This window comes from Corvus moneduloides, chromosome 3 (assembly GCF_009650955.1).
Source record: "Corvus moneduloides isolate bCorMon1 chromosome 3, bCorMon1.pri, whole genome shotgun sequence".
Lineage (NCBI taxonomy): Eukaryota > Metazoa > Chordata > Aves > Passeriformes > Corvidae > Corvus > Corvus moneduloides.
Genome location: NC_045478.1, coordinates 97,207,874 through 97,228,024, shown reverse-complemented (window position 1 = coordinate 97,228,024; position 20,151 = coordinate 97,207,874). Strand labels below are relative to the sequence as shown.

At 38.4% G+C, this 20,151-nt stretch overlaps 1 protein-coding gene across 7 annotated transcripts in view; it reads left to right on the top strand.

Moving 5' to 3' along the window:
• The window catches only part of EML4 (EMAP like 4), a 149,285-nt gene that overhangs the window by 94,597 nt on the left and 34,537 nt on the right, over positions 1-20,151 (top strand). For 4 of the 7 annotated variants that reach the window (XM_032102867.1, XM_032102873.1, XM_032102874.1 and 1 more), the window contains exons 4-8: positions 380-553; positions 2,737-2,865; positions 5,924-5,949; positions 6,390-6,422; positions 18,376-18,499. In XM_032102867.1, coding sequence (XP_031958758.1) covers positions 380-553; positions 2,737-2,865; positions 5,924-5,949; positions 6,390-6,422; positions 18,376-18,499 — 486 coding nt within the window. The remainder of the gene's footprint in view (positions 1-379; positions 554-2,736; positions 2,866-5,923; positions 5,950-6,389; positions 6,423-18,375; positions 18,500-20,151) is intronic. The other 3 variants (XM_032102869.1, XM_032102868.1, XM_032102872.1) reach the window with 3 other exon arrangements.

Sequence of the window (20,151 nt, the reverse complement as noted above, 5' to 3'; positions counted from 1 at the left end):
CTGAGGGACTGCAGACTTGTGGAGCATCAATTTGTGTCAGCTTTAAATGCTGTAGGAGCACCCATGAATGAAGGACACACTCAAATCAAAGTTGTATTCATTTTAAAATCATAGTAAATGTAGTACAACTGAAATATGCAAATAATCTTTCATGCCTCTCTCACTGTTTTTTATTGTTGGAGCTAGTGGATAAACCTTATTTCAGTAAAATGCTAACGTGAAGAGACTGAGTAAATAATCAAAGTGTTCTTTTGGTGATTGTTTACAGTAAGTTGTTAAATGCCTCTCCCGTCTTTTCACAGAGGACATTTTCTCCCACCTTGCTAATTTATTTGCTTGTTCTCTTTTTTCCCTCCTTATGTTACACTTTATTTTACAGCGGTACAGAAAAAAAGAAGGAAAAACCTCCAGGACAAAAAGAAAAAAAAGAGGACTCTCATTCTAATGATCAAAGTGCACAAACTCAAGCATCACCTTCTCCCCAGCCCTCCTCACAGACTCTCCAAACACACAGGCAAACTCCAGAAAGCAAGAGTTCTGCTCCAGCTAAAAGGTTTTCACAGTACCACAGTACAGAACTAGAAAATGATTGTAATGATACTGAGTTCATATTTGACAACAAGTCATGTGAAATAGTTCTAATCTCATGATCAACTTAAGGTTTGATTCTTTTTCTGCTAGAGAAGATGCATTCAATATGCATTGCGGCAGAACAAATACATAAAAATGCATGTTTTTCTTTGAATACATTTTTAAAATTACAGAGGTTTTTTGTTCTCAGATTAAAATCCTAATACAGTAGATTACCTCTAATCAGCCATGGTTCTAAAATATTAAATGATCACCCTGACTTGATCCTTCTCAAATACACTTCATAGATTTTGTGTAGATGAATTATGGAGTGTATTTTCCACATGACCATTTATTACATCTCATAACAGTATTTTTTAAGTACACTAGTATTTATCACTGCAACCCTTGGTTCAGAAATTTTTGCTCTCAAATTATTCTATAAAGTGACTGCAGTTTTGTTTTTGTTGGCTTTTTTTTTATTTCATGGCCCTTCCCTTTCAAATTCCTGCTAGGTTGCAGGATGGCTCACTTTGATTCTTTACATGAGTGAAGTTCTGGTTTTATACCCAGATCATAGAACTGCTTGACTTGAGTAAATGCAGAAGTTTATTTAGGATTGCCTCTTAAATTCCCGCTCATTTTTGTGGGAATTAGGCACAGGAAAAAAAAAAAAAGGTACATTTTAGAGATACTAGATTGCTTTTTGAAGTCAAAAAAATGGATTTTAAGATTTGGCTGATATCTTCTGAGTTTCAAAACTATGCAGATCACTTGGTGTGGTTTCTTTTTGTTTTGGTTTTTTTTTGTTGTTTTAGTTTTTTGGTGGTTTTTTTTTTTGGTGGGTTTTTTATTGCTGTTGGTTTGGGTTTTTTAATTAATTATTTATTGTCACCTTACTGTTTTGGAAGGTGTAAATTTTTTTTTTTTACTCTCTGGCATTTAGAGACTGAAACAAAATGAAAATGAAATTTATTATTCCAAAATTAACTGTAGTTCACAAGATTGTTGTCTTGCATTGCTTGAATTCACAGCTCTAATAAGTATTTAAACTTCCACTTGACTGGTGCATGTTATAACACTGCATAAAGGCTCTGTCTCCATGTCTTGCACAAACCTGTAAGTTGTCTGAAGCTGAACTTGCGGCCTGTTGTTCTCTTGCCCGGTATCTCGCTGTAAAGATGTCTGAAGTCTTGCTTACTAATCTTTTGCAGTGTGGGGAAAAAATAAATGCCTTTTTTAGTCTCCTAAGGGTTTAACTTGATTTGATTAACTTGTTTGTCGCAGGACCTTTGAGCCTCTTGAGGTGCTGTGGAAGGAGCTTGCCTTTTCTAAGGTTGCATTTCAGGACTTAACTCCTGCAAAAAGCATTTCTGACAGGATGAAGTGTGATACTATTAGCAGGACATGTGCAAACTCTAAATCAGCTGGTTGAAGGATAATTTGGGCTAGATGACTTTTTGAACATGTATTCCATGATTAAGGCATGCATGAAATTATTGAACTAGTGACTGCAAAATTTGCAAGTTCCCATTAGTGTAAATTGGCTGCAATAAGATTGCTGAAAAATTACATCAGAATTCATGGATTTAATTGTCTGTAGTATCAGGCCAAACCTAGCTTGTCTTACTCATGCAAGAGGTTTGCAGACATTTGTTTCAAAAAGATTAAAGCCATTAATGTGATTTAGTAGGTGCTAACTGCAAAGCTTCCGTATGAAACTATAATCTGATAGAACTGTTCTGCCTCAGAAATCAATGTGCTAAAGCTGGTGAACAGTTAATCAGGGAAAAAAGTTACATTGTTATCTACTTAATTGATTTTAAAATATATTTTATTCTTTACGGCGTATATACTTAGCCTCATTTTTTCCACTATTGTAATTTGTTAGTGATGTAGTAATGAAGTACAGAGTTATTTTGTTCAAGTCTTTATGTAATAGCATTTGGAAATGGAAAAGAATAGATAAATTGTCTTGCTCAATTGTTTTCATTCATCCAGTTAGAACTTTTTGACTAATCTTTTTTCCCTGTTTCATGCTGCAGTTTGAAGGAAGATTTAGCTCTGCTTTTGTCTCCTGCTGCTTGATCTGTCCGTTGCATAAGAGTTCCAGTTATTGTTACGTTATTATCTTGTAATTGTAAAATATTTTTTTGTTTCTTCTAGCATAAAGAAATCCTTGACTGTTGAAAAACCTCACAGTGCTTGGGAGAGTTCAGATGACAGTCGTAACAAGCTGATGAGAGTAGCATCAACATCTAAATTAATATCAAAGGTGGCAAAGAATGCAGACAAGTATGTATTGGTTTGGTACATAAAAGTAAGCGAACTTTAGAGTCAAAATATTATGAAATCACACAGTTCTAGTGATCTTACTGATGTATATGCTAGGACCTTTTGCATCTTTGTTTTTACAAAATTTTGAGTACTTATACAACCTGCCAGTTTGGTGCTCCAGGTGCCCATGGAATTTTAAGATTATTATAAAGTAATTCTTGTGTAAATATGTTTTAATATTGCCTGATTGGATTAGCAGAATTATGACATTTTATGGCTTAATGCCAGTGATGTCAAACTTCCAACTGTTTTTTTTCCTAATTAAAGCTGATTTGAAAATGCAAGTGTATTTCCTTGGAGTCAGTTTCTGGATTTCATATAGCGTATGTTGCCAAAGTAGACTGTAACAGTAGGAATCAGATAGGTCTCTCAGTTTAACTGTTTAGCAGGTTCCTGATTGCAGGTTCTAGACAATGGGTAGGGATCTTGTTTTCAGTGTCACCTTCAGCAGGTGATGGGCTGTAGTCAACCATTCCTCTCATCCCCTTCCTCAGCAGCAGGTTTTCTTGGTTTGTGGTCTCCAGTGAAGGCCTTTGGGGGTGAATAGCTCAGTAGTTACTCCTGCTCCTGTCAGCACAGGGGCAAGAGTTTGCTTTTTGTTGTAACCTCACATTGTTGACCCCCCTTGTGACCCACTCTTGTCCTCAGTACTCTCTGCCAGTTGGGCTTCCTGCTTTGTATTCACACACTTCGTTTCTCTTTCTGATTTGGTTGAAATTTTGCTGAAATTGTTGTGTTGATTTTTTGACTGACCCCTCTCCTATTTGCCAATATCCCCCCATTATGCTGGCAGCTTCTTCCGGCTTGGTGTTGTCTGCAGATTCCTAGATCTGCTCGTTAGTTGTCATTCAAATAGCCCTTAACTGGACCAAGGCAGAACTACCTGAAAACCCCTCCCATTCTGACAAACAAAGCACTTCAGACCTTTCAGAGTAATTGCCAATCTTTTTATGATTATGTCTGTAGTTCTCTCCCTCACTTGCATATAAGACTGTCAAATACATAGTCAAGAGTGGTGCAAGTGCATTCCTTCTTCCCTAGGAATGGGAAGAACAAAAACAAACTAATGTTGGGTGTGGATATCGGCACATTTACTAGAAGCTTTGTGCTTAGCCTGAAGAGTTCTGCAGAGCAGTGGAGTGCTCTGTGTGAGGGAACTATGCATTACATATTTTGCAAGTATTTCCTTTCCTTTTATAATTGGTTTTCACTGTTGGCATTTAAAAGCCCTTTGGCAATTTAGATTGTAGCAGGGTGCTGCGCGATAATATTTGGGAATGACAAAACCCTCTGCCTTGATTTTTTTGCTGGGGTTTTTGCTATGCTGCAAAAGTACCTTTCATGGTGTGATACGTATTTCAAATTTGCTAAAAGTAAAAAATAAGTTTTACTTTTACTGACATTTTATATATTTGTTCAGACACGGTCAAAATAGACCAGTATTTTATTCCATTTTTCTACGAGTATGCTTATTTCTGAGAGACCTTAAATGTTGCCCTTCTACAGTCTCTAATGCAGAAAACAGTTAGATATATAACAAAAGTGTGGACAAGAAAAGATTAGTTTTAATTATTGTTAGAGAAAGTTGTTCATAACTTGAAGCTGTTGTATCTTAACTATATTTGGCAAAAACAGAGCTTCAAATGTGAATTGTAGACCATCACCTGGTTGAAGACTGGGTGTTTTATTGTTGTGCACCTTGTTCTTATGCTCGGATTTGTAGCAGAGGCACTGTTTGCATACAAGGACACACGTTAATACTCATTTCTTACTTGCATTCTGCGTGCCACATTTCCATAAGAACTGGTTGGTATTGTGCAAAGGCATATTGTTATACTGCATTTATTGTTCCCAATTAAGAAACATTGGCCTCATCTGCTTGAAGCTATGGATTCTTGTGCAAGGGAATAGAATTCAGCCCCTAATGTGGGCCCCAGGGTAGAAATGTTTTACATATGCTTTACACTATCAGCTCAGGATATGAACTTCGTTTACGCAGCTCAGTCTTCAAGTCAGCGCCGAGCTGTAAATCAGTCTGATAAAGCAGTAAGAAGTAAGAGGGTTCCCACGGCAGCCCATCATTCAGTGGTTTTCAGGCAAGACTGGGAATCCACTTTTTGTTTTTCATTTGGCAGTGTGGTAAAGGGTGATTCCACCAGCAGCCAGAGATGACTTTCCTCATGCATATGCTTGACCCTTTGTCACTGTTACAAAAATTTGACCTCCATCCAGCTAAAAATACTGGATGCCACTCATATCTTTCTGCTGAATTTCAAATTAATTCAAGAGGGTGTTTCATGCAATACATTCTCCTCTCAAGGAGTGTTATTCCATTAAGAAGTTGATCTGATGCTGGAAATTAGTATTTCTTCCCTCTTCACCAAAAAAAAAAAAAGACTGAGGTTTTTTTATGAGTAACTAATTTCTTGCTCTGGTAAGAAGAGATGTCTCACCTTCAGTCTGTTGAAGACTTTGTGTTGCACATCCAGTAATGCTGTAGGGATCTGGTTTAAATGAAACTGCAACTTGCTTACATTTAATCCATGTGTCCAATAGAGTTAATTCCTAGAAAAATTTGTGCTGTTGTATGCTGACAGCTTATTTTGACAGGTGCTAAATGCTTTGCATGCAGGCCTGAGGATGTTTGGCAGCTTAAAACATTTGGCTATTACAAGTTCTTACTCTCAAAATGGAATTTTCCGTGCACAAGGAACATGCCCTCCGTAATTTATTTTTCAAAGCTTTTTGTATTTTGTAATTATGAGAGTAATTCTTAGAAGCCCTTGCCATAGGGCCAAAGACTTCAAGTTACTTGAAAGATACAGTGAACTGCATAGAATGAGTAAAAAATGCACTACAATGATCAAGATTAGCTGTTGAGCATCCTATACTACAGTTACACTGTACACAGAATCTGATGAGATTGCCAAATGCAATAATGAGTAAAAACTAGATGGTATTGCCTTGATAAGCATTTTGCATATTATTAATGATAATATTTTGAATTTTTCCCCAGGCACAAAGATGTCATTGTCAGCCAAGGTAAGTAAAACCATTTATTTTTAAATATTGGATGAAGTTGAAAATATTTGCTTTTGATTGAATAGTACATCCTGTAAATGAATATGTTGGGACATAGGCATATGAAACAGGGGTTTAGAGGTAAAATGGTGTTTATCAGCTCCAAGAATTCATTTGGCAAAAAGTTACTTCAGACATGTATATGAATCTTTGAAATTATGGAGAATTACCTCATCAGATTGGATCTTTAGTAAGAACAGAAATTTTCAGTAGGTGGGTGGTGGGAGGATTTGATTTACAAACCCCTTTTTAAAATTATTTTCTCAATATGTATGTGCATAGAGAGCGGTTATGAAAACAAAAATCTCAAGTTTTGACCTATGTGCCAGTCTTCATCCAAGCAGGTGTGAGTGAGATTTTAGAAATAGTTTTAAGATATTTTATTTCTGTCCCATAACCAGCAAAAATGTCAACTCGTGAAAAAAACAGCCAAGGTAAGAATTAAGCTATGCCCTTTGGTTGCTTTCTTCTAATTTAGCACTCTCACAAATCTTTTATTTGGCTTTTCACCATCAAAGAGTATCAGTGCATATTCTCTTAATATTTCAACTCTTTATATGCATGTGCACATTGCAATCTATATGGGGATTATTTGGGGATAGTTAAAATAAATTACAGCACACATAATTTCCTTGGAGAGGAATATGTGTTCAAATGGAAGTCTTGCATTGTTGCCTAAGATATCAGAGTATTAAGAACTGCCAACTAAAAGATTTGTTTTATCTCAGCTTTCTGTCTTGCCAATATTACAACATATAAATGCTGATTAGACAAGAACAGAGACTGAAGGTTTTAATACAGTCTCCTGAAATGAAAAATGAGTCTCTTCTGAAGTCTGTGTCTTTGCACCAATGAATCTTGCGTTCTGTGGCTACCTGCTGCTGCTGGCTTGTTCTGTAAGGAAAAGGAGCCATCTATCTGATCTGGTGGGATGTGACAACAAAAGAAGTCCACTTCTGGTGTTGCAAAACTACTCTGCTTTGATGTCCTGCAAACTGTACTGAAGCATGCAGTTTCAAAACTAAAGCATGTAACCCAAGTGCATGCTGTACACAACAGATCTATGTACAGGGGTTTTGTCTCGTGCTTTTTTTCTGCTAATTAACAAATCTGTAGTCTTCAGATTCTGTGCTCCCAGCAAGTTTACATTATTTACAGTTTGATTGCTTTTGGTTCCTTAGAACAAGAAAAAAAAAAAACCCTCAGATTTTTTTGAAAGTTAATGTACGAATTGTTGTAATGAAGGCAAAAATCAACTTGAATCCAATTGCTTTATCTTTTTCTAGTTCACAGAGAAATTACAGGTATAAAAATATTCTGAATTGATGCTTACCAAGAGCGTCTTCAGAGACAAGATGTGTGAAAGAGAATGAATAAGTATCAAGAACAAAGAAGAAATGTTTCTTTATACCACAGTGCTTAACACCAGCTGTGGAACAGTACATGTGTGCAGCAGTGGTTACTGTAAAAGGAAAGCTAATCAGTAGTGGCCAGACCAGCTGCAATTTAGCTTTGCAAGTTTTTGAATAAAACTGTTCTCTTAAAAATACCTTTTCTAGTAAAAACAGCTTTTCACAAAACAAAGTTGTGTATAGCTAAAATACCTTCAGTACTAATTATTTCCTTACAGCGTGCTTCTACAACTCTGCGTGGTCTGCCAAAAATGGACCATCCTGAAGTTCTCTCATTCTGGGAACTGTAACTTCAGTAGCCTCGATGTGTTCCCTGCTATCTACTGTGTTATTATGCTGAGGATGTGATGAATGGGCACCTTCCAAGTGTGTCATGCCACAGTCTGTCCTGAGCCTAATTGGAATGAAAGAGAAACGTGATGCAGATAGCAGGGCCCCACATATATGGGAGGTGGAGGGAAAGTCTTGTCATAGAAAATGCATTTGCTCCATTTTAAACACGTGGAGTTGCAAAACTGCCTCTAACATGGATGCATTTGCAGTCAGAGAATTCAAAGTTTTTTTTTTTAAATGTGGACCATTGAATATATTTTTTGACAGGTTTTAGAGTATGTCTGTGTGTCTCTATGTGTGTGACTGTGGTAGCTTTTGTGTTGTGTTTACTGCCACAGAAAAAAACGTGTAAGTTACTGGTGTTGCAGCAGGTTCACCCATCCTTTCCAGTATAAGCTTAGCAATACTTTGTCACTCCTCTGTCAGGGGAGGTGACTTCAGCCTGTTTTGTACTTGATGGTTGCCACATAAGTACACCAATTTCCAGTTGGCACCTTGACCCAGCTGGTCAGGAAGCTGAAGAGTTGCACAGACAGCATAAGGTTTCTGAGGTAAATCCTGTGGACTTGGACAGTGTTGTCTTGGACAGGTTGGGATGAAGAGTTGCCCTTGCTCATGGTGTTTGTACAGAACCTTCCTGTTCTGGAACGCAAAGGCACAGGAAGTTACAGCTGCTTTAACACTCCTTTGTGGCTTGTCAGTCTTTGCCTCTAGGGGCGAGCAGTCTCTAGCACGGTGTTAATTAAGTTTCAGCAGCTCCCCTGAGCTGCTCATTTCACTGAGCTGTGTGTAAAACACTGTGTATGCCCCCAGCATTCACCTCCCATAAGGATTGTGTCCACGTGCTTCCTAGACCTAGGAATTCTGTGAAGGAGGCTCTTGGGAAGACTGCTGGTGTGCAAACTGTCAAGCTTCAAAGCAAATCTATGGTAAAAATACATCAGTGTCTTTATACACATTTAAAATAAGTTTGGAATCACTGTGAAATTGCAGACTTTCATAGCAGAAGGTGTTTGCATGGGATAATGGGACGGAAGATGATAATTTTGTGTTGCTTTGAACATCCTGGAATCACTTTGTTTCCATTTTTTGTTTTACCCAATAAAGAAACAGCTTTGAAAGTGTTAGTATAGTATAGTACCACAAAATACAGATGAATACATTTTGCATGCATAGTTCTTGGAATCTAATTTTTCTAGCAGCAGAAGTTACTGCAATAATATCTGTCTTGTGATAGTCTGTGTAGATCCATTGTGGTTTCTGTTAGTGTTGGCATTAGCTATTAAAGTGAAAGACTCGAGGAGCAAGTGAGAGTCTTAGATGAGCTTCAGCAGTGAATGGCATTAGCTGTGGTGTCGGAATTGGCTTTGGTTTGGTGTGGAGTCCCCCTGAGAGTGTTGCATATAAATGTCAGCAAGACATAGGCAATTCTCTTCTGCCAGGAGCAGCAGCAGCATGGGGAGCCACAGCCTGCAGCTGCCTTATGTGCAGCCACTTGATTTTCTTCTGTTGATGTCCATGCCTAAGCCACAGGTGTTGCAGTGCTCATCTCATACCTTCTCAATACCCAGTTTTGTTCCCTCGGTGCCTTTATCTCTCCCACTCGGGTTGAATTGCTTGTACTTCACGTTAGGTTAGGCCTGAGCTTTATGCTTCTGGGTATGTGCTGAAGCAGAGGTAATAGGGTCAGTTTGTTTGTTTGTCCTTGTAAACCACACCAGCCCTTTTACAATAAAATCCAGTACTAAAATTCTGTGAAAATCCAATAAAGCTATGGGTGAAATGAACAGGTGCTTACTACACCTTAAAAGGACCCTAACTAAAATTATTCTTTTAAATTCTTTACCAGCAGGTGTTTATAATTGCCTATAAAAGCCATCTTGCTTCTGACTTCAGCAGAAACATTTTTAAAATATTAATCATAAGGCATTCATATTTTTATACCCAGAAGTTAAAGACCTGGCTTATTTTAAGATAAAAGGTAATTTATTTCACTGAGATTGTGTGTTTGAGTTTGGTTTTCAGTGATAGCAGCTCCATATATGAATCACTTGTTCACTTATTATAAAGTAATAAGAGACACTTAAACTTCTTGAGTGGCAATAAAAACCATATGTGAAAGAATTAATGAAAAACATTCACTGCATTCCTAAGTTTTTTGGGTTTTGTTTTTAGGGTTTTTTAAAATCGTGCTTTATTGGTTTCCAGTACTTTTTTTTCTGTTAGTTTAACTGTACTGTAGTTTTAGCTTCACGGACGGAACAGCCATGGAGCACTCAATGGAAAAAATTTACCCTGCTGACAATGTGTCCTGTCTGCTGAGAGTGCAGAATTCAGTGGCTACCTCAGATCACTTTTTCATCAGACAGAGATTTTGTATCAGATGGTTGTTTAAGGTGCTCATGTACCTGAGGGCAAATGGAGACCCAGTCTATCGTTATTGGGCTTCTTGCTCTTGTTCAGGCACAGTGCATATTATTAAAAAACATCAGTACTGTCACAAAACCAAATTGTGTATTTGGGAGTTTTTGTCATTGATTCTTGGTGAAGTCTGGAGTTTAGTATTAAAGCGGGAAGCATTTAGATAGAGTCTTACTGAGCTTCTTTGTGTCCAGTATTCCTTTTCGAGTCCTTGGTTTTCTTTTTTTTTTTTTTTTTTTTAATGAAAAGCTGGAGTTCAATATTTAACTTCAGTTTTTTCAGTGCTAATGGTAACTGTTGTTAATACCTAGATTCTTAATGTCACCTAATAGATGAAAAAGCAAAGGTTACTTATCAGAGTATGCAAAATTATTAACCAAAGATCTGTTAAGAAATTTCAAGGCAAAGCTGTAAAATCATTCCAAATCAAGGCAAGTCTCTTGTCTCATCTGTTGTACTTGAGTGTTTTGTTGGCGTTGCACCAGGGCTCAATAACAGCAATGCATGTCTGTTTGTCAGGGTCAGCAGGCATTGGCACATCATAGCTTGGGCTGAGAGATGGCAGACCTGCAGCCACGTTTTAATTCCACTGTAACATGTAGAATGTACCGGTCTGGGCTTGGTGGCTGAATTTGGTTATTTGTCTCTGTGCTGTTAGCACTGGTTTGAGTTAGAAATACGGTTATAAGCTCTTGTCCCTCAGGTTAGTGGTCCTGCAGAGTTCTTGGACACAGGCCTGAAAGCAGAAGGCTTGTGGGAAAGATGCTATTTGTAATATTAAAAAGCATAACTTCACTGGTCAAGCAACTAGAAGGTGAAGACAGATTAATGAATGTACCCTGGATGTGGTAGTTTATTGTATGTTACTAGACTGTTCTGCTTGGCCAAGCTAGTTGGGAGTCTTTTGGGGTTTTTCGTTTGCTTGTAAATCACTTTAGGGTGCTGCTACACACAAAGAGAGCTGAGCTGGGGTTTTAATGCATTGGCACATGTTGATCTTTCAAACTAGATGGGGTGGGACCTAATGAAAAATAGTCATAATTTGCAAAATTACTGTAATAATTCCTTTAGCACTGAACTTGTGTGTATATATATATATGTAATCTACTGTATGCTCGTTAGACATCCCATTATGTATACACTTGTTAGCTGAAGAGCAATTAATTACAGCACAGACTTGCAGGGCAACCTCAAAGTGTCTTGTCTAATGAGGAATAGTGTAATAAAAAATACATTCTTCTAATATTTTGTCCAGTTTTGTTGAAGAAATCATTAATTGAGGGTGAAGGTTTTTCATGTGCTTCTTCAAAAGTAGTTGATGATTTCTTTTTGTGGCACGTTTTTTAGAAAACAGGAAGATTTTGGTTTTGTAGTGTCACTGTCTTCAAATTTCTGGAGTATCTGGGTAGCAGCTTTCATATCTTCTGAATTGCTTTTTGCTCCAGATACTTCTGAGTTAATCTACAAAGACTTCTTTGATCTTTTTTTCTCCTCCTTTCCCATTATTTTTATTATTTTCTTTTGCAAGCCTTTCATACTCCCCCAAAAATATGATTCACAGAAAGTAATAAATTGCTTAAGTGCCACTGCATGAGTCTTTCTGTGCTGGCTTCTTGGTAGCACGAATTTCAGCCTTTCAGATGGTTTGTATTGCAATATCTTTGCTCTCTGTTATCACCTGCAGGGTTTTTCATTTGCCTTACCTTCCAGCTTGCTTTCCCTGAATTGCTGGGTTTTAAGGTTTCTTCCAAAGGTGATTTAATAGAAATCGTTGGGAGTTGAATTTAAATGTTACTGAGCTGCTTCTTCTTACTTCTTCTTTTCTTATAAGGCCCGATTAAAAGCTGATTCATGTTAACAGGAATCTGCTCTTGGTACAAGGAGGCTTTGCAGTAAACTTTCAGCCAGTCCACTATTTGCCTACAAGTTTTTATTTGCCCCTAGTTTTAGTCCTGGACTGCCATGCCTTATCAACAGGTTCCTTGTGTGCAAGGTAGCTATGCTGGCTTACAGTGTCTGTCAGAGAAGATGCACTCGTATCCTTGCAGGTCAGCCAGGCTTCTGGAGCTCCCTCTCACTAGCAGCACCTTGTTTCACCAACATATTTATTCCTTTCTTCTCTGTCAGGCTGTACACTTCCAAAGAACATGCTGTAAATACTTTGGTTGCTAACATCTGCCTTCAGCCTGCTGGGACCTATTTGGCTTAGTGTTTACACTAATGAACTTAACACAGGGAAGTAGAAGCACTGAAATTTCACTGATGACATGAAGCTGGGAGTCCAAACTGGTAGAGTTGGAAGCTGAGATTTTAATACAGTGAGACCGAGACGTTCCTGAGGCTGGAGTAGTATAAAACGTAATTAAATTATTCATGGTGAGAGATCACACATACAGGAGTTGCTAGCAATGTTCTAGCTATAAATAGGTGCTTGCCAGAATTAAATGGTAGGGAAAAGGGCTATAACATGCCACTTAATTGTAGGAAGATTGAACCACTCACTTATTGAGAAAACACAAAAGCAGTCCCAGGATGTATCAGAAGTAATTTTAATGGAGATAGAGGCCTTGTGGAAAGTGTTAATGCATCAAAACCCTGGTAGGTTCTCCTCTGTAATACTGCATGCACCCATAATCATGAAAGGTAAGTTTTGTAGTGCTGTAGGGACAGCCTAAACCCTTATTATGCAAAAAGAGAGTTAAATAGCTGGATGATTTTATGTTTTCAGAATATGCAGGCTGGGAGGGTTGCTATTTTCATGCTCACCCAATGCACTTTCTGACAGCAGATTCTGTCTGAGGGTAGACCTGTGCTGAAGAGAGCAGCTGTGCTGTCACACACACAGAAAGAAAACAACCTGGCCTTGGATTACTGTCACCTGGAAGTTGAGGGGTTTCCAACTGGTAGTAGGAGGAGGTTTTTGGATGCTATTCTGAAACACATCAGCAGAGTGTATTTGTGTTTCTCCAGTGACAGCCAAGGCTCTGCTCTCCAAAGTGGATGCTGCAGCATCCTGTGGAGTAAAAAACATTGATGCAAGCAGAGAGAGGGCGCTGGGGGAGCATGTTAGGTATCTGTCAGGCTGGACTAGGCTGAGCTGACACAAGTCATGAAGTTTCTCCAGCTCATTGGATTAATTTTCAAAGCCACATGCCTGAACAATGCTCAAGACCACCTTTACATGCGCCCTCACCATGTCCTGGCTTCTCTCTTTGTGTCTCTCCTTCTGAGCAGTGTTTTGTGTCACTTCAGCTGACTACGGCCACATTTTAGTCAAATTAAGTGTTTCTGCATCTTGGACACCGAGTTAATAATTTCCCCAAACCTCTGGGGAACCCACGGAGAGCCAAGACCTGCATGGAGTCTGCTTAGGTCCAGCACGCCCAGAGGGCTGCTATGTGAGGCTCATAAGCCTGAGCTAATCCTGGGACCATAAATTGGGAGTGCTGATCCCGTGTTCCCTGGCACTTGTGTAAAGAGATTGTTGAGGCTCCAGAGGTGAAATATTGTGGAGCCAAGCAGAGTTTGGCAAGGGCTGTGAATTTGAGCTCGAAGCTGCACAAAAAGCAGCTACAGCTGTTCCTGGTGAAGAGCTGGCCCCTGGAGCCAGGGCACTGCAGCCACTTGATGCTCCTTTTTGTAGCAGCTCTAGGCCTGAGCTGTTATATTTTGTGTGGCATGGATAATCCATAGCACCTGGGTGTGCTACTGCAGAGCTTCAACTGTACTTTTTGGTTGGTGTGATCCATATTTGAAAGGATTTATAGGATGTCTGCGGCTGCAGATTAATTAACTTAGTAAGTGCCAATGGTTCTTCACAGTATGCCCACCTGGCCCTTTCCACACACATTCCCCAGCCCCACTTTCCCCAGATGCTTCTGCACAGTGGATAGTGGGGTCTGAATATCTCTTTATACAGAATAAAGAATTTTTAGTTTCATACCTAATGTTTTCAGGCTGGTAGATACCAGAATTGTCAAGGATTTTTTGTTGGTTGGGGTTTGGTGAATTTTTTACCCAGTCTCTTTAAAATTTTTGACTTCTTCTTCCTTGTCGTCCCTTATATACATATCTGTCATAACATGACCAAGGCTCTTTTCTCCCAGAAGAAGGGAAAAAAAGTCTAGACATGCTGCTTTCTACTGGAAAATATTGAGGCTGCAGCAAAGGAACATAGTCTAATGCTCTTGATCATTCAGTTGAGCAAGTATAGTATGAAAGAGTTAAATCACTGATTTTCTTAAGTTGCAAATACAAGAATTTGGCCTCAGGCAATCAATTGCTATTTGAGAATAGTGTTGATATGCTGCCATCCTCTCTTGTATTTCAAAAGATTTTTACATTAATATTATATCTGCTCTACAGCTTATTCTAACAAAAGAAAATTTACAGTATTAGACAAAAAAAAAAAATTTCTTCCAGTGGGCTGTTTCTTTTCTCCTAATCCTTCCTCTTCTTTCAGGAGAGGCTTAATCAAGTTTTACCTAGCCTGTGTCTTTCTAGCAAGTGTTTTAAATATGTATCTTCAAAGGTAATCTGGAGTAAATTGATCTAGCCAATAAATGTAAAAATATGTTCTTTCTTCAATGGGAAACTTCAGAGAGCTAATTTGTATCTGAATGCCTTGTAGATACTCTTTTCCCTGAGTTCCAGGAGAGTCTCTGCTGCCAGAGACTTGACTGAATTCCTCTTGGACTCTTCATCTCTCTCATCTGCAGAGTCCAGCAGGTACAACTGCCTCCATCCATAAGAATTTCAGTTGCAGGTTGTCTCCACTGTTCTAAGCAACAATGAGAAATTTGATCCTAGATTTTTGGTGTCATTTTGCACTGATCTTGTGGAACCAGAAGTGTCAAGCTCAGTGTTAAATTAAGAATTTACGGTTTAACAATGAGCAGCCTTTTGTAAATACCCTCAGTTATTAATTTATAAGACTGTGAGTGCCAGATTTTTATAGAAAGGTCCTTGTTAATACATTACTCTTGGGTTTGGCCAGTGTTATTTTATCTCTGAATATACATACTATAAAAAATAATATTGGTGGATATATGAGACATGGTACTAGTTTGGAGTAATTATCTAAACATTCATGTCAAACTAGCGGCAGCTCCAATCTTTAGCTTTTCTTAGCAATGCAATTAAGCAGTGCACATTTGGTACAATAACTATTTTGTCTAATTTAGCTACCAGGGAGTGATTTTCTTTGTTCTTTTTTATCTGAGACAAGTTTTCTAGTGTTCTAAGTGGAGGGACTCACTGGGTACTTGTTTAAAGGACCCATGTTTGTTCTTGGAAACAAGCAAGACAACTGATTTTCATCTCTTCAATATTTTTTCCTTTCATACCGGACTTATATGGCTCACCTTTCCTTGTATTAACATGCTAAATAAGAAAAACTTTTATATATGTGTTAGTTTTAAATTGTTCAATTATTATGATTCCTGTTCAGGAATAATTTCTGGAACCTGTGGGGTTTGTTTTGCAGTAGCTTTCAGTCGTATTTGAGCTGTTGCCTCCAGCACAGGGTAAATGTTCTATTTGGATCGAAAGCGACACAAAATTCAAGTAAAATACATTCTTATTTTCAGAAAGTTGACTTCAAAACACTAATAATATTTTTTCAGGTCTGGGAACTTGGTAAATTTGATAATGGTCTGCTTCATCAAACAAACAAAAATTTTTAAAACTCTTAAGCCTGTAGAACTACAGTGTGTTAAGAGAAAAACCAAAAGTTTTTGACAAATTGAGCCATGTGTGTTGGGAAATCTTCACAGTGAGTGTCACACATGTAGAAGAACACTCCTAACTAGCTTATGTTCAGGTGTACAGATTCATTGATCTAGTTAAGTCTGAGCAATGCAGCGTTGTTAAAATCACGCACAGGTTCATGGGTAGATCTTTCTAAGTTAGGAGTTACTGAACACAATATATGATTTGGTCACCACAGTATGTGCCAGTGCTGTCCAAATAATCGCTGTCTGCTAGGATCATCAGTGCTGTATTCCAAGTTAGTGCTTTGTGGTGTTTTTAGACCTGAGGAGGTATTCCACAGACTTTCACACAACACTATAAATGAAATTATAAAATCCTTATGATAGAAATACTTTCTTTAAATAACCTAAAATATTCACCACATTTTTCCTGTAGTCTGGTTTTTGCTCTTTTTCCATCTTGTCTAGGTTGAGTGTCAGGAATTAATTTCCAAACGTTGTACAAAATTGCTTTATATCTTTAGTGGATGAAAATAGTTACAAGTTTTTCTTCTTTCATTCTCTAACTGTAGTAGGACAGAATATGTTTCTGTGGTCTGTACAGTAGGGGTATTTCAAATTCAGGAAAGGGTAGAAATCCTAGTTTAAGGTTAGTCTAGCTCACAACTTTGATTATTTCTCATTTTTTGTGTCTTCTAAAAATGCTTCTGTTAGCAGAAGAGACTATTTTTGAGACTACATTGTTTCTGCTGTCACCAAAATTAGCTAGTTCTGTTGCCTTTTTAGATCTCCAAGTTTGACTTGAGCTATTAAGTTATGGTTCTGTGGAAATAAGTCTGAGTTTCTCATAATTTCAATTTCAGATGTTTTAGGGAACGCCAAACTTAGATTGCACAATCATTGCAGTCTGAGTATTAATCTTATGCTTAATTGGGGAAATATTTCCAAGCATTCCTTGGGCATTATGGGGAAGTCTGTTTCATGGGGTTTTTTTTAAAGAAGTACAAAAGTAATTGTTTAGAAATCTTAATTTTAGATCTTAGTATTAGTTGTGTCAAATGTGATTAGAGATTTCTTAATACTCAATTGCTAATTTACAGCTATTCTTCTACTCCAGTTCTACTCAACTATTTAAATTTTGGTTTGAACTCTGAGTTCTCTGTGTCTGCTATGATTTTCAAATCCCCACTCATAAAAAAGTGTCAGCGTTCCAAATTCACAGCAGAATATTATGTTACTTTGGTTAATATTTATACTAAAAATGGATATTAATTACTGAAGAAGTTGAAGAGCTATAAAAAGTTACTACTTCATTGATGCAAAATTAGTGAAATATTTGGCTCTTTGTCATCAGTGCTTTTTGAAAGGAAGCTGTAATTTTCCCTGGTGGTAGGTAAGCTCACTTGGCTTGAAAAGGAACTCCTAAAGGCTTGTGAAGTGCTTAGATGACCCCAGAGAGAGATAGACATGTGTTTTGTCACGGCTATAGGCAATATTAGCTGGAGTCATTATGAGCTGTTGCTTCTTCCCATTCTTCAGGATACAATGCTTAATAACTCAGGTTGCTGTATTAGTTTGTGATGATATATAATCCCTGATTATATTGGTCAGCAAAGCTCCTGACACTTTTTCCTGCAGTGGCCTTGTGTCTTAGCTTGGCCGTTAGGATTTGGGAAGGTGGGCAGCTGGGTAGGAGAAGGAACCAGTTGGATAGTTGGCCTCGGAGGGTCGTGGTTAGTGGGTCATACTGTACCTGGTGGCCAGTAGGTGACACATGGGGTCTGCAGGATTCTGGCCTGGCCCTGCCCTGCTCAGTGTCTGTAACAATGACCTGAGGTGGCACAGTAGGTTCTCGGGGTCACAGTGGCAGCAGACCGGGGGCCCAGGGGCTGTGCTGGAGCGATGGGCTGGCAGGAACCTCACAGAATTCAGCAGGGACAGATACCGAGTCCTGCACCTGTGGGAAAGAGTCCCTGGCAGGAATACAGTCTGGGGACAGAGGGGCTGCAGGGAGCAAGCTCTGCAGAAAAGGCCCCTGAGGTGCTGTCAGGTGCTGGGAGAGGCTGTGCCATCTCCATCCTAGGAGTTTTTCAAATCTGGATTAGGCAAAAGCCTGAGGAACCTAGTCTGGCTTCATGGCCAGGCAGAGGTTGGACTTAGAGACCTCCTCAGGTCTTTTTCAACCTGAAATACCTTATAGTGTAATTCTGTGACTAATTATTTATTCCATTTCAGATTTGAATTTCAATTTTGCCTTTATAACTTAACTTGCATGTCTAAAATGTTACATGCTCAGTCTGCTCTATCACAAATTCGACTAATGCTTACTCTGTGTGTGTTTAATGTTCCATTTAAAAAAATAAAATCTGGGCCGTTACCAAGCTCACATTTCAAAAATAAATGTTATACGGCCAGTGTGATTTGCATCTCTCTGCTTATTACTGCTTTCTTTTGTGCTTATTTCTTGTGTAAACTTGCCATATGATTAATGTGCCTTTTTGTTTCAACAGAGGGAGAATATATCAAGATGTTCATGCGAGGCCGACCAATCACGATGTTCATTCCTTCTGATGTAGAAAACTATGATGATATTAGGACAGAGCTGCCTCCTGAAAAGTTAAAACTGGAGTGGGTGTATCCTTAATAACTGCTTGCTGTTCCCTTTTTGTCTTGTCTTGCATTTTTCCGTTTTAGCGTCCAGTCTTGTCTCTTCTCTGTTAAGAGGTAAAAATTAACAGTGAGGAAAAATGTTCAAATCAGTATAACAATGGACATGGTTTGTAAGTCCTGAATAGTACAACTTTAAATGGCAGACTACATAGATACAGAAATACTATACTTTTTCTTTGTTTGTTTTGCTGTTGACACTAATTCTAATTTATCAACTGATTTATATTTAGTGTGAAAGAACATGTCTTTGGAGAGTTACAGTGTTTCACAAATGTCCCCCTCTGCCTCCCACTATATTAATGTAGGCTTGGCTTCTGGAACATTGCTAGTTTTCAATCTCTGATCCTTTTTTAGGAGGCTTAAGAATTCTGGAAGATGTTGAGTTTGTTGTCCTTTCCTATGGAGTGAGGATTGCCATCCTTGGCACTGCTTCTGTTTCAGCTCCAAAGTGAAGCAGTTAATTTCTTTGGAAACTAGTCTGTATTAAATGCACTAAATTTATCATTTGAAGAACTGAGTAGGTGTGTGGCTGATGACAATTCTCCAAGTTTACTAGATCAGACGTTAAGTTCATTTTAAGAGATGTGCTTTTGCACATGTTTGGGTCTTCCTGTCACTCCCCCATCTCTGCAGATTTTTCCAGTAAGCTGTGACTGTGTAAGTTTCTTAGTGCTTCAGTAAAATAACATGTCTAGGCAGCACTTGAGTTGTAATAATCTGAAGTTTGATGCTCTGATGTTGCTGAAAGCAGGAAGATTTTTTAGGAATGTTGATGATACGCTATCAATGTCAGGAGGAGAGTTTCGGACTACAGTCTGACTGGAGGGAAAACAGAGCTCTTTCTCATGCTTTGTAAAGCTGTGGTACCCAATTTTCCAACCATCACAGCTCTTGGTTGCTGATGCTGGCACTCATGACTGTGGAGTAATTGGGTCAGTCAGTGATCTGGCTGAAATGTTTTTATGAAGTTAATTTTTAAGCAGGACCGATACATTCGTTTGATTCGCCTCACAAACATGCAAGGGCTGGAACTGGCATACTGGAGGAACATCAGCTCTGCTTTTCCAACATCAGTGAGCAGTTTGGACTGATGAAAACTGATTGTGAAATCACACCCTCAGTTAAGTAGGTGCAAATCCTGGTGTGGACACATTCAATGTCCAAGAACCTTAAGTTTAGGTTAAACCAGTTGGCTGCTCAGGTCTAATTAAAGCGAAATACATCTAGTTTAAACGGACTGTTCATGTGTTTTGGAATCTGTTTAAGGAAATGTCATTCCAAATCAGACCAGTGTATTTAAGAGTGCAGGGTATCTTTTGGGTGCAAAGGTGAAGAAAATGAGGAAAAGGCAGTAAAGTGTATGAGGACTAAATGTTGGTCTCTATGAATTTGAACAAAATTCCTCTTCAGTTTGGAAAATACAGCAGCAGCGATCTTCTGCTTTATGCCTAAGTTTAGCAAGGGGAACAAATCTGCAAGACATCTGTAACTTGCAAATATGATGACAAACTGAACCCTGTACACCTTATTAAAAGGGCATGGGGACAGTGATGATTCACTGAGTATTTTACTAATGTCAGTGTTTTGCACCTGAAAGCTCAACTGAGTGTTGAATA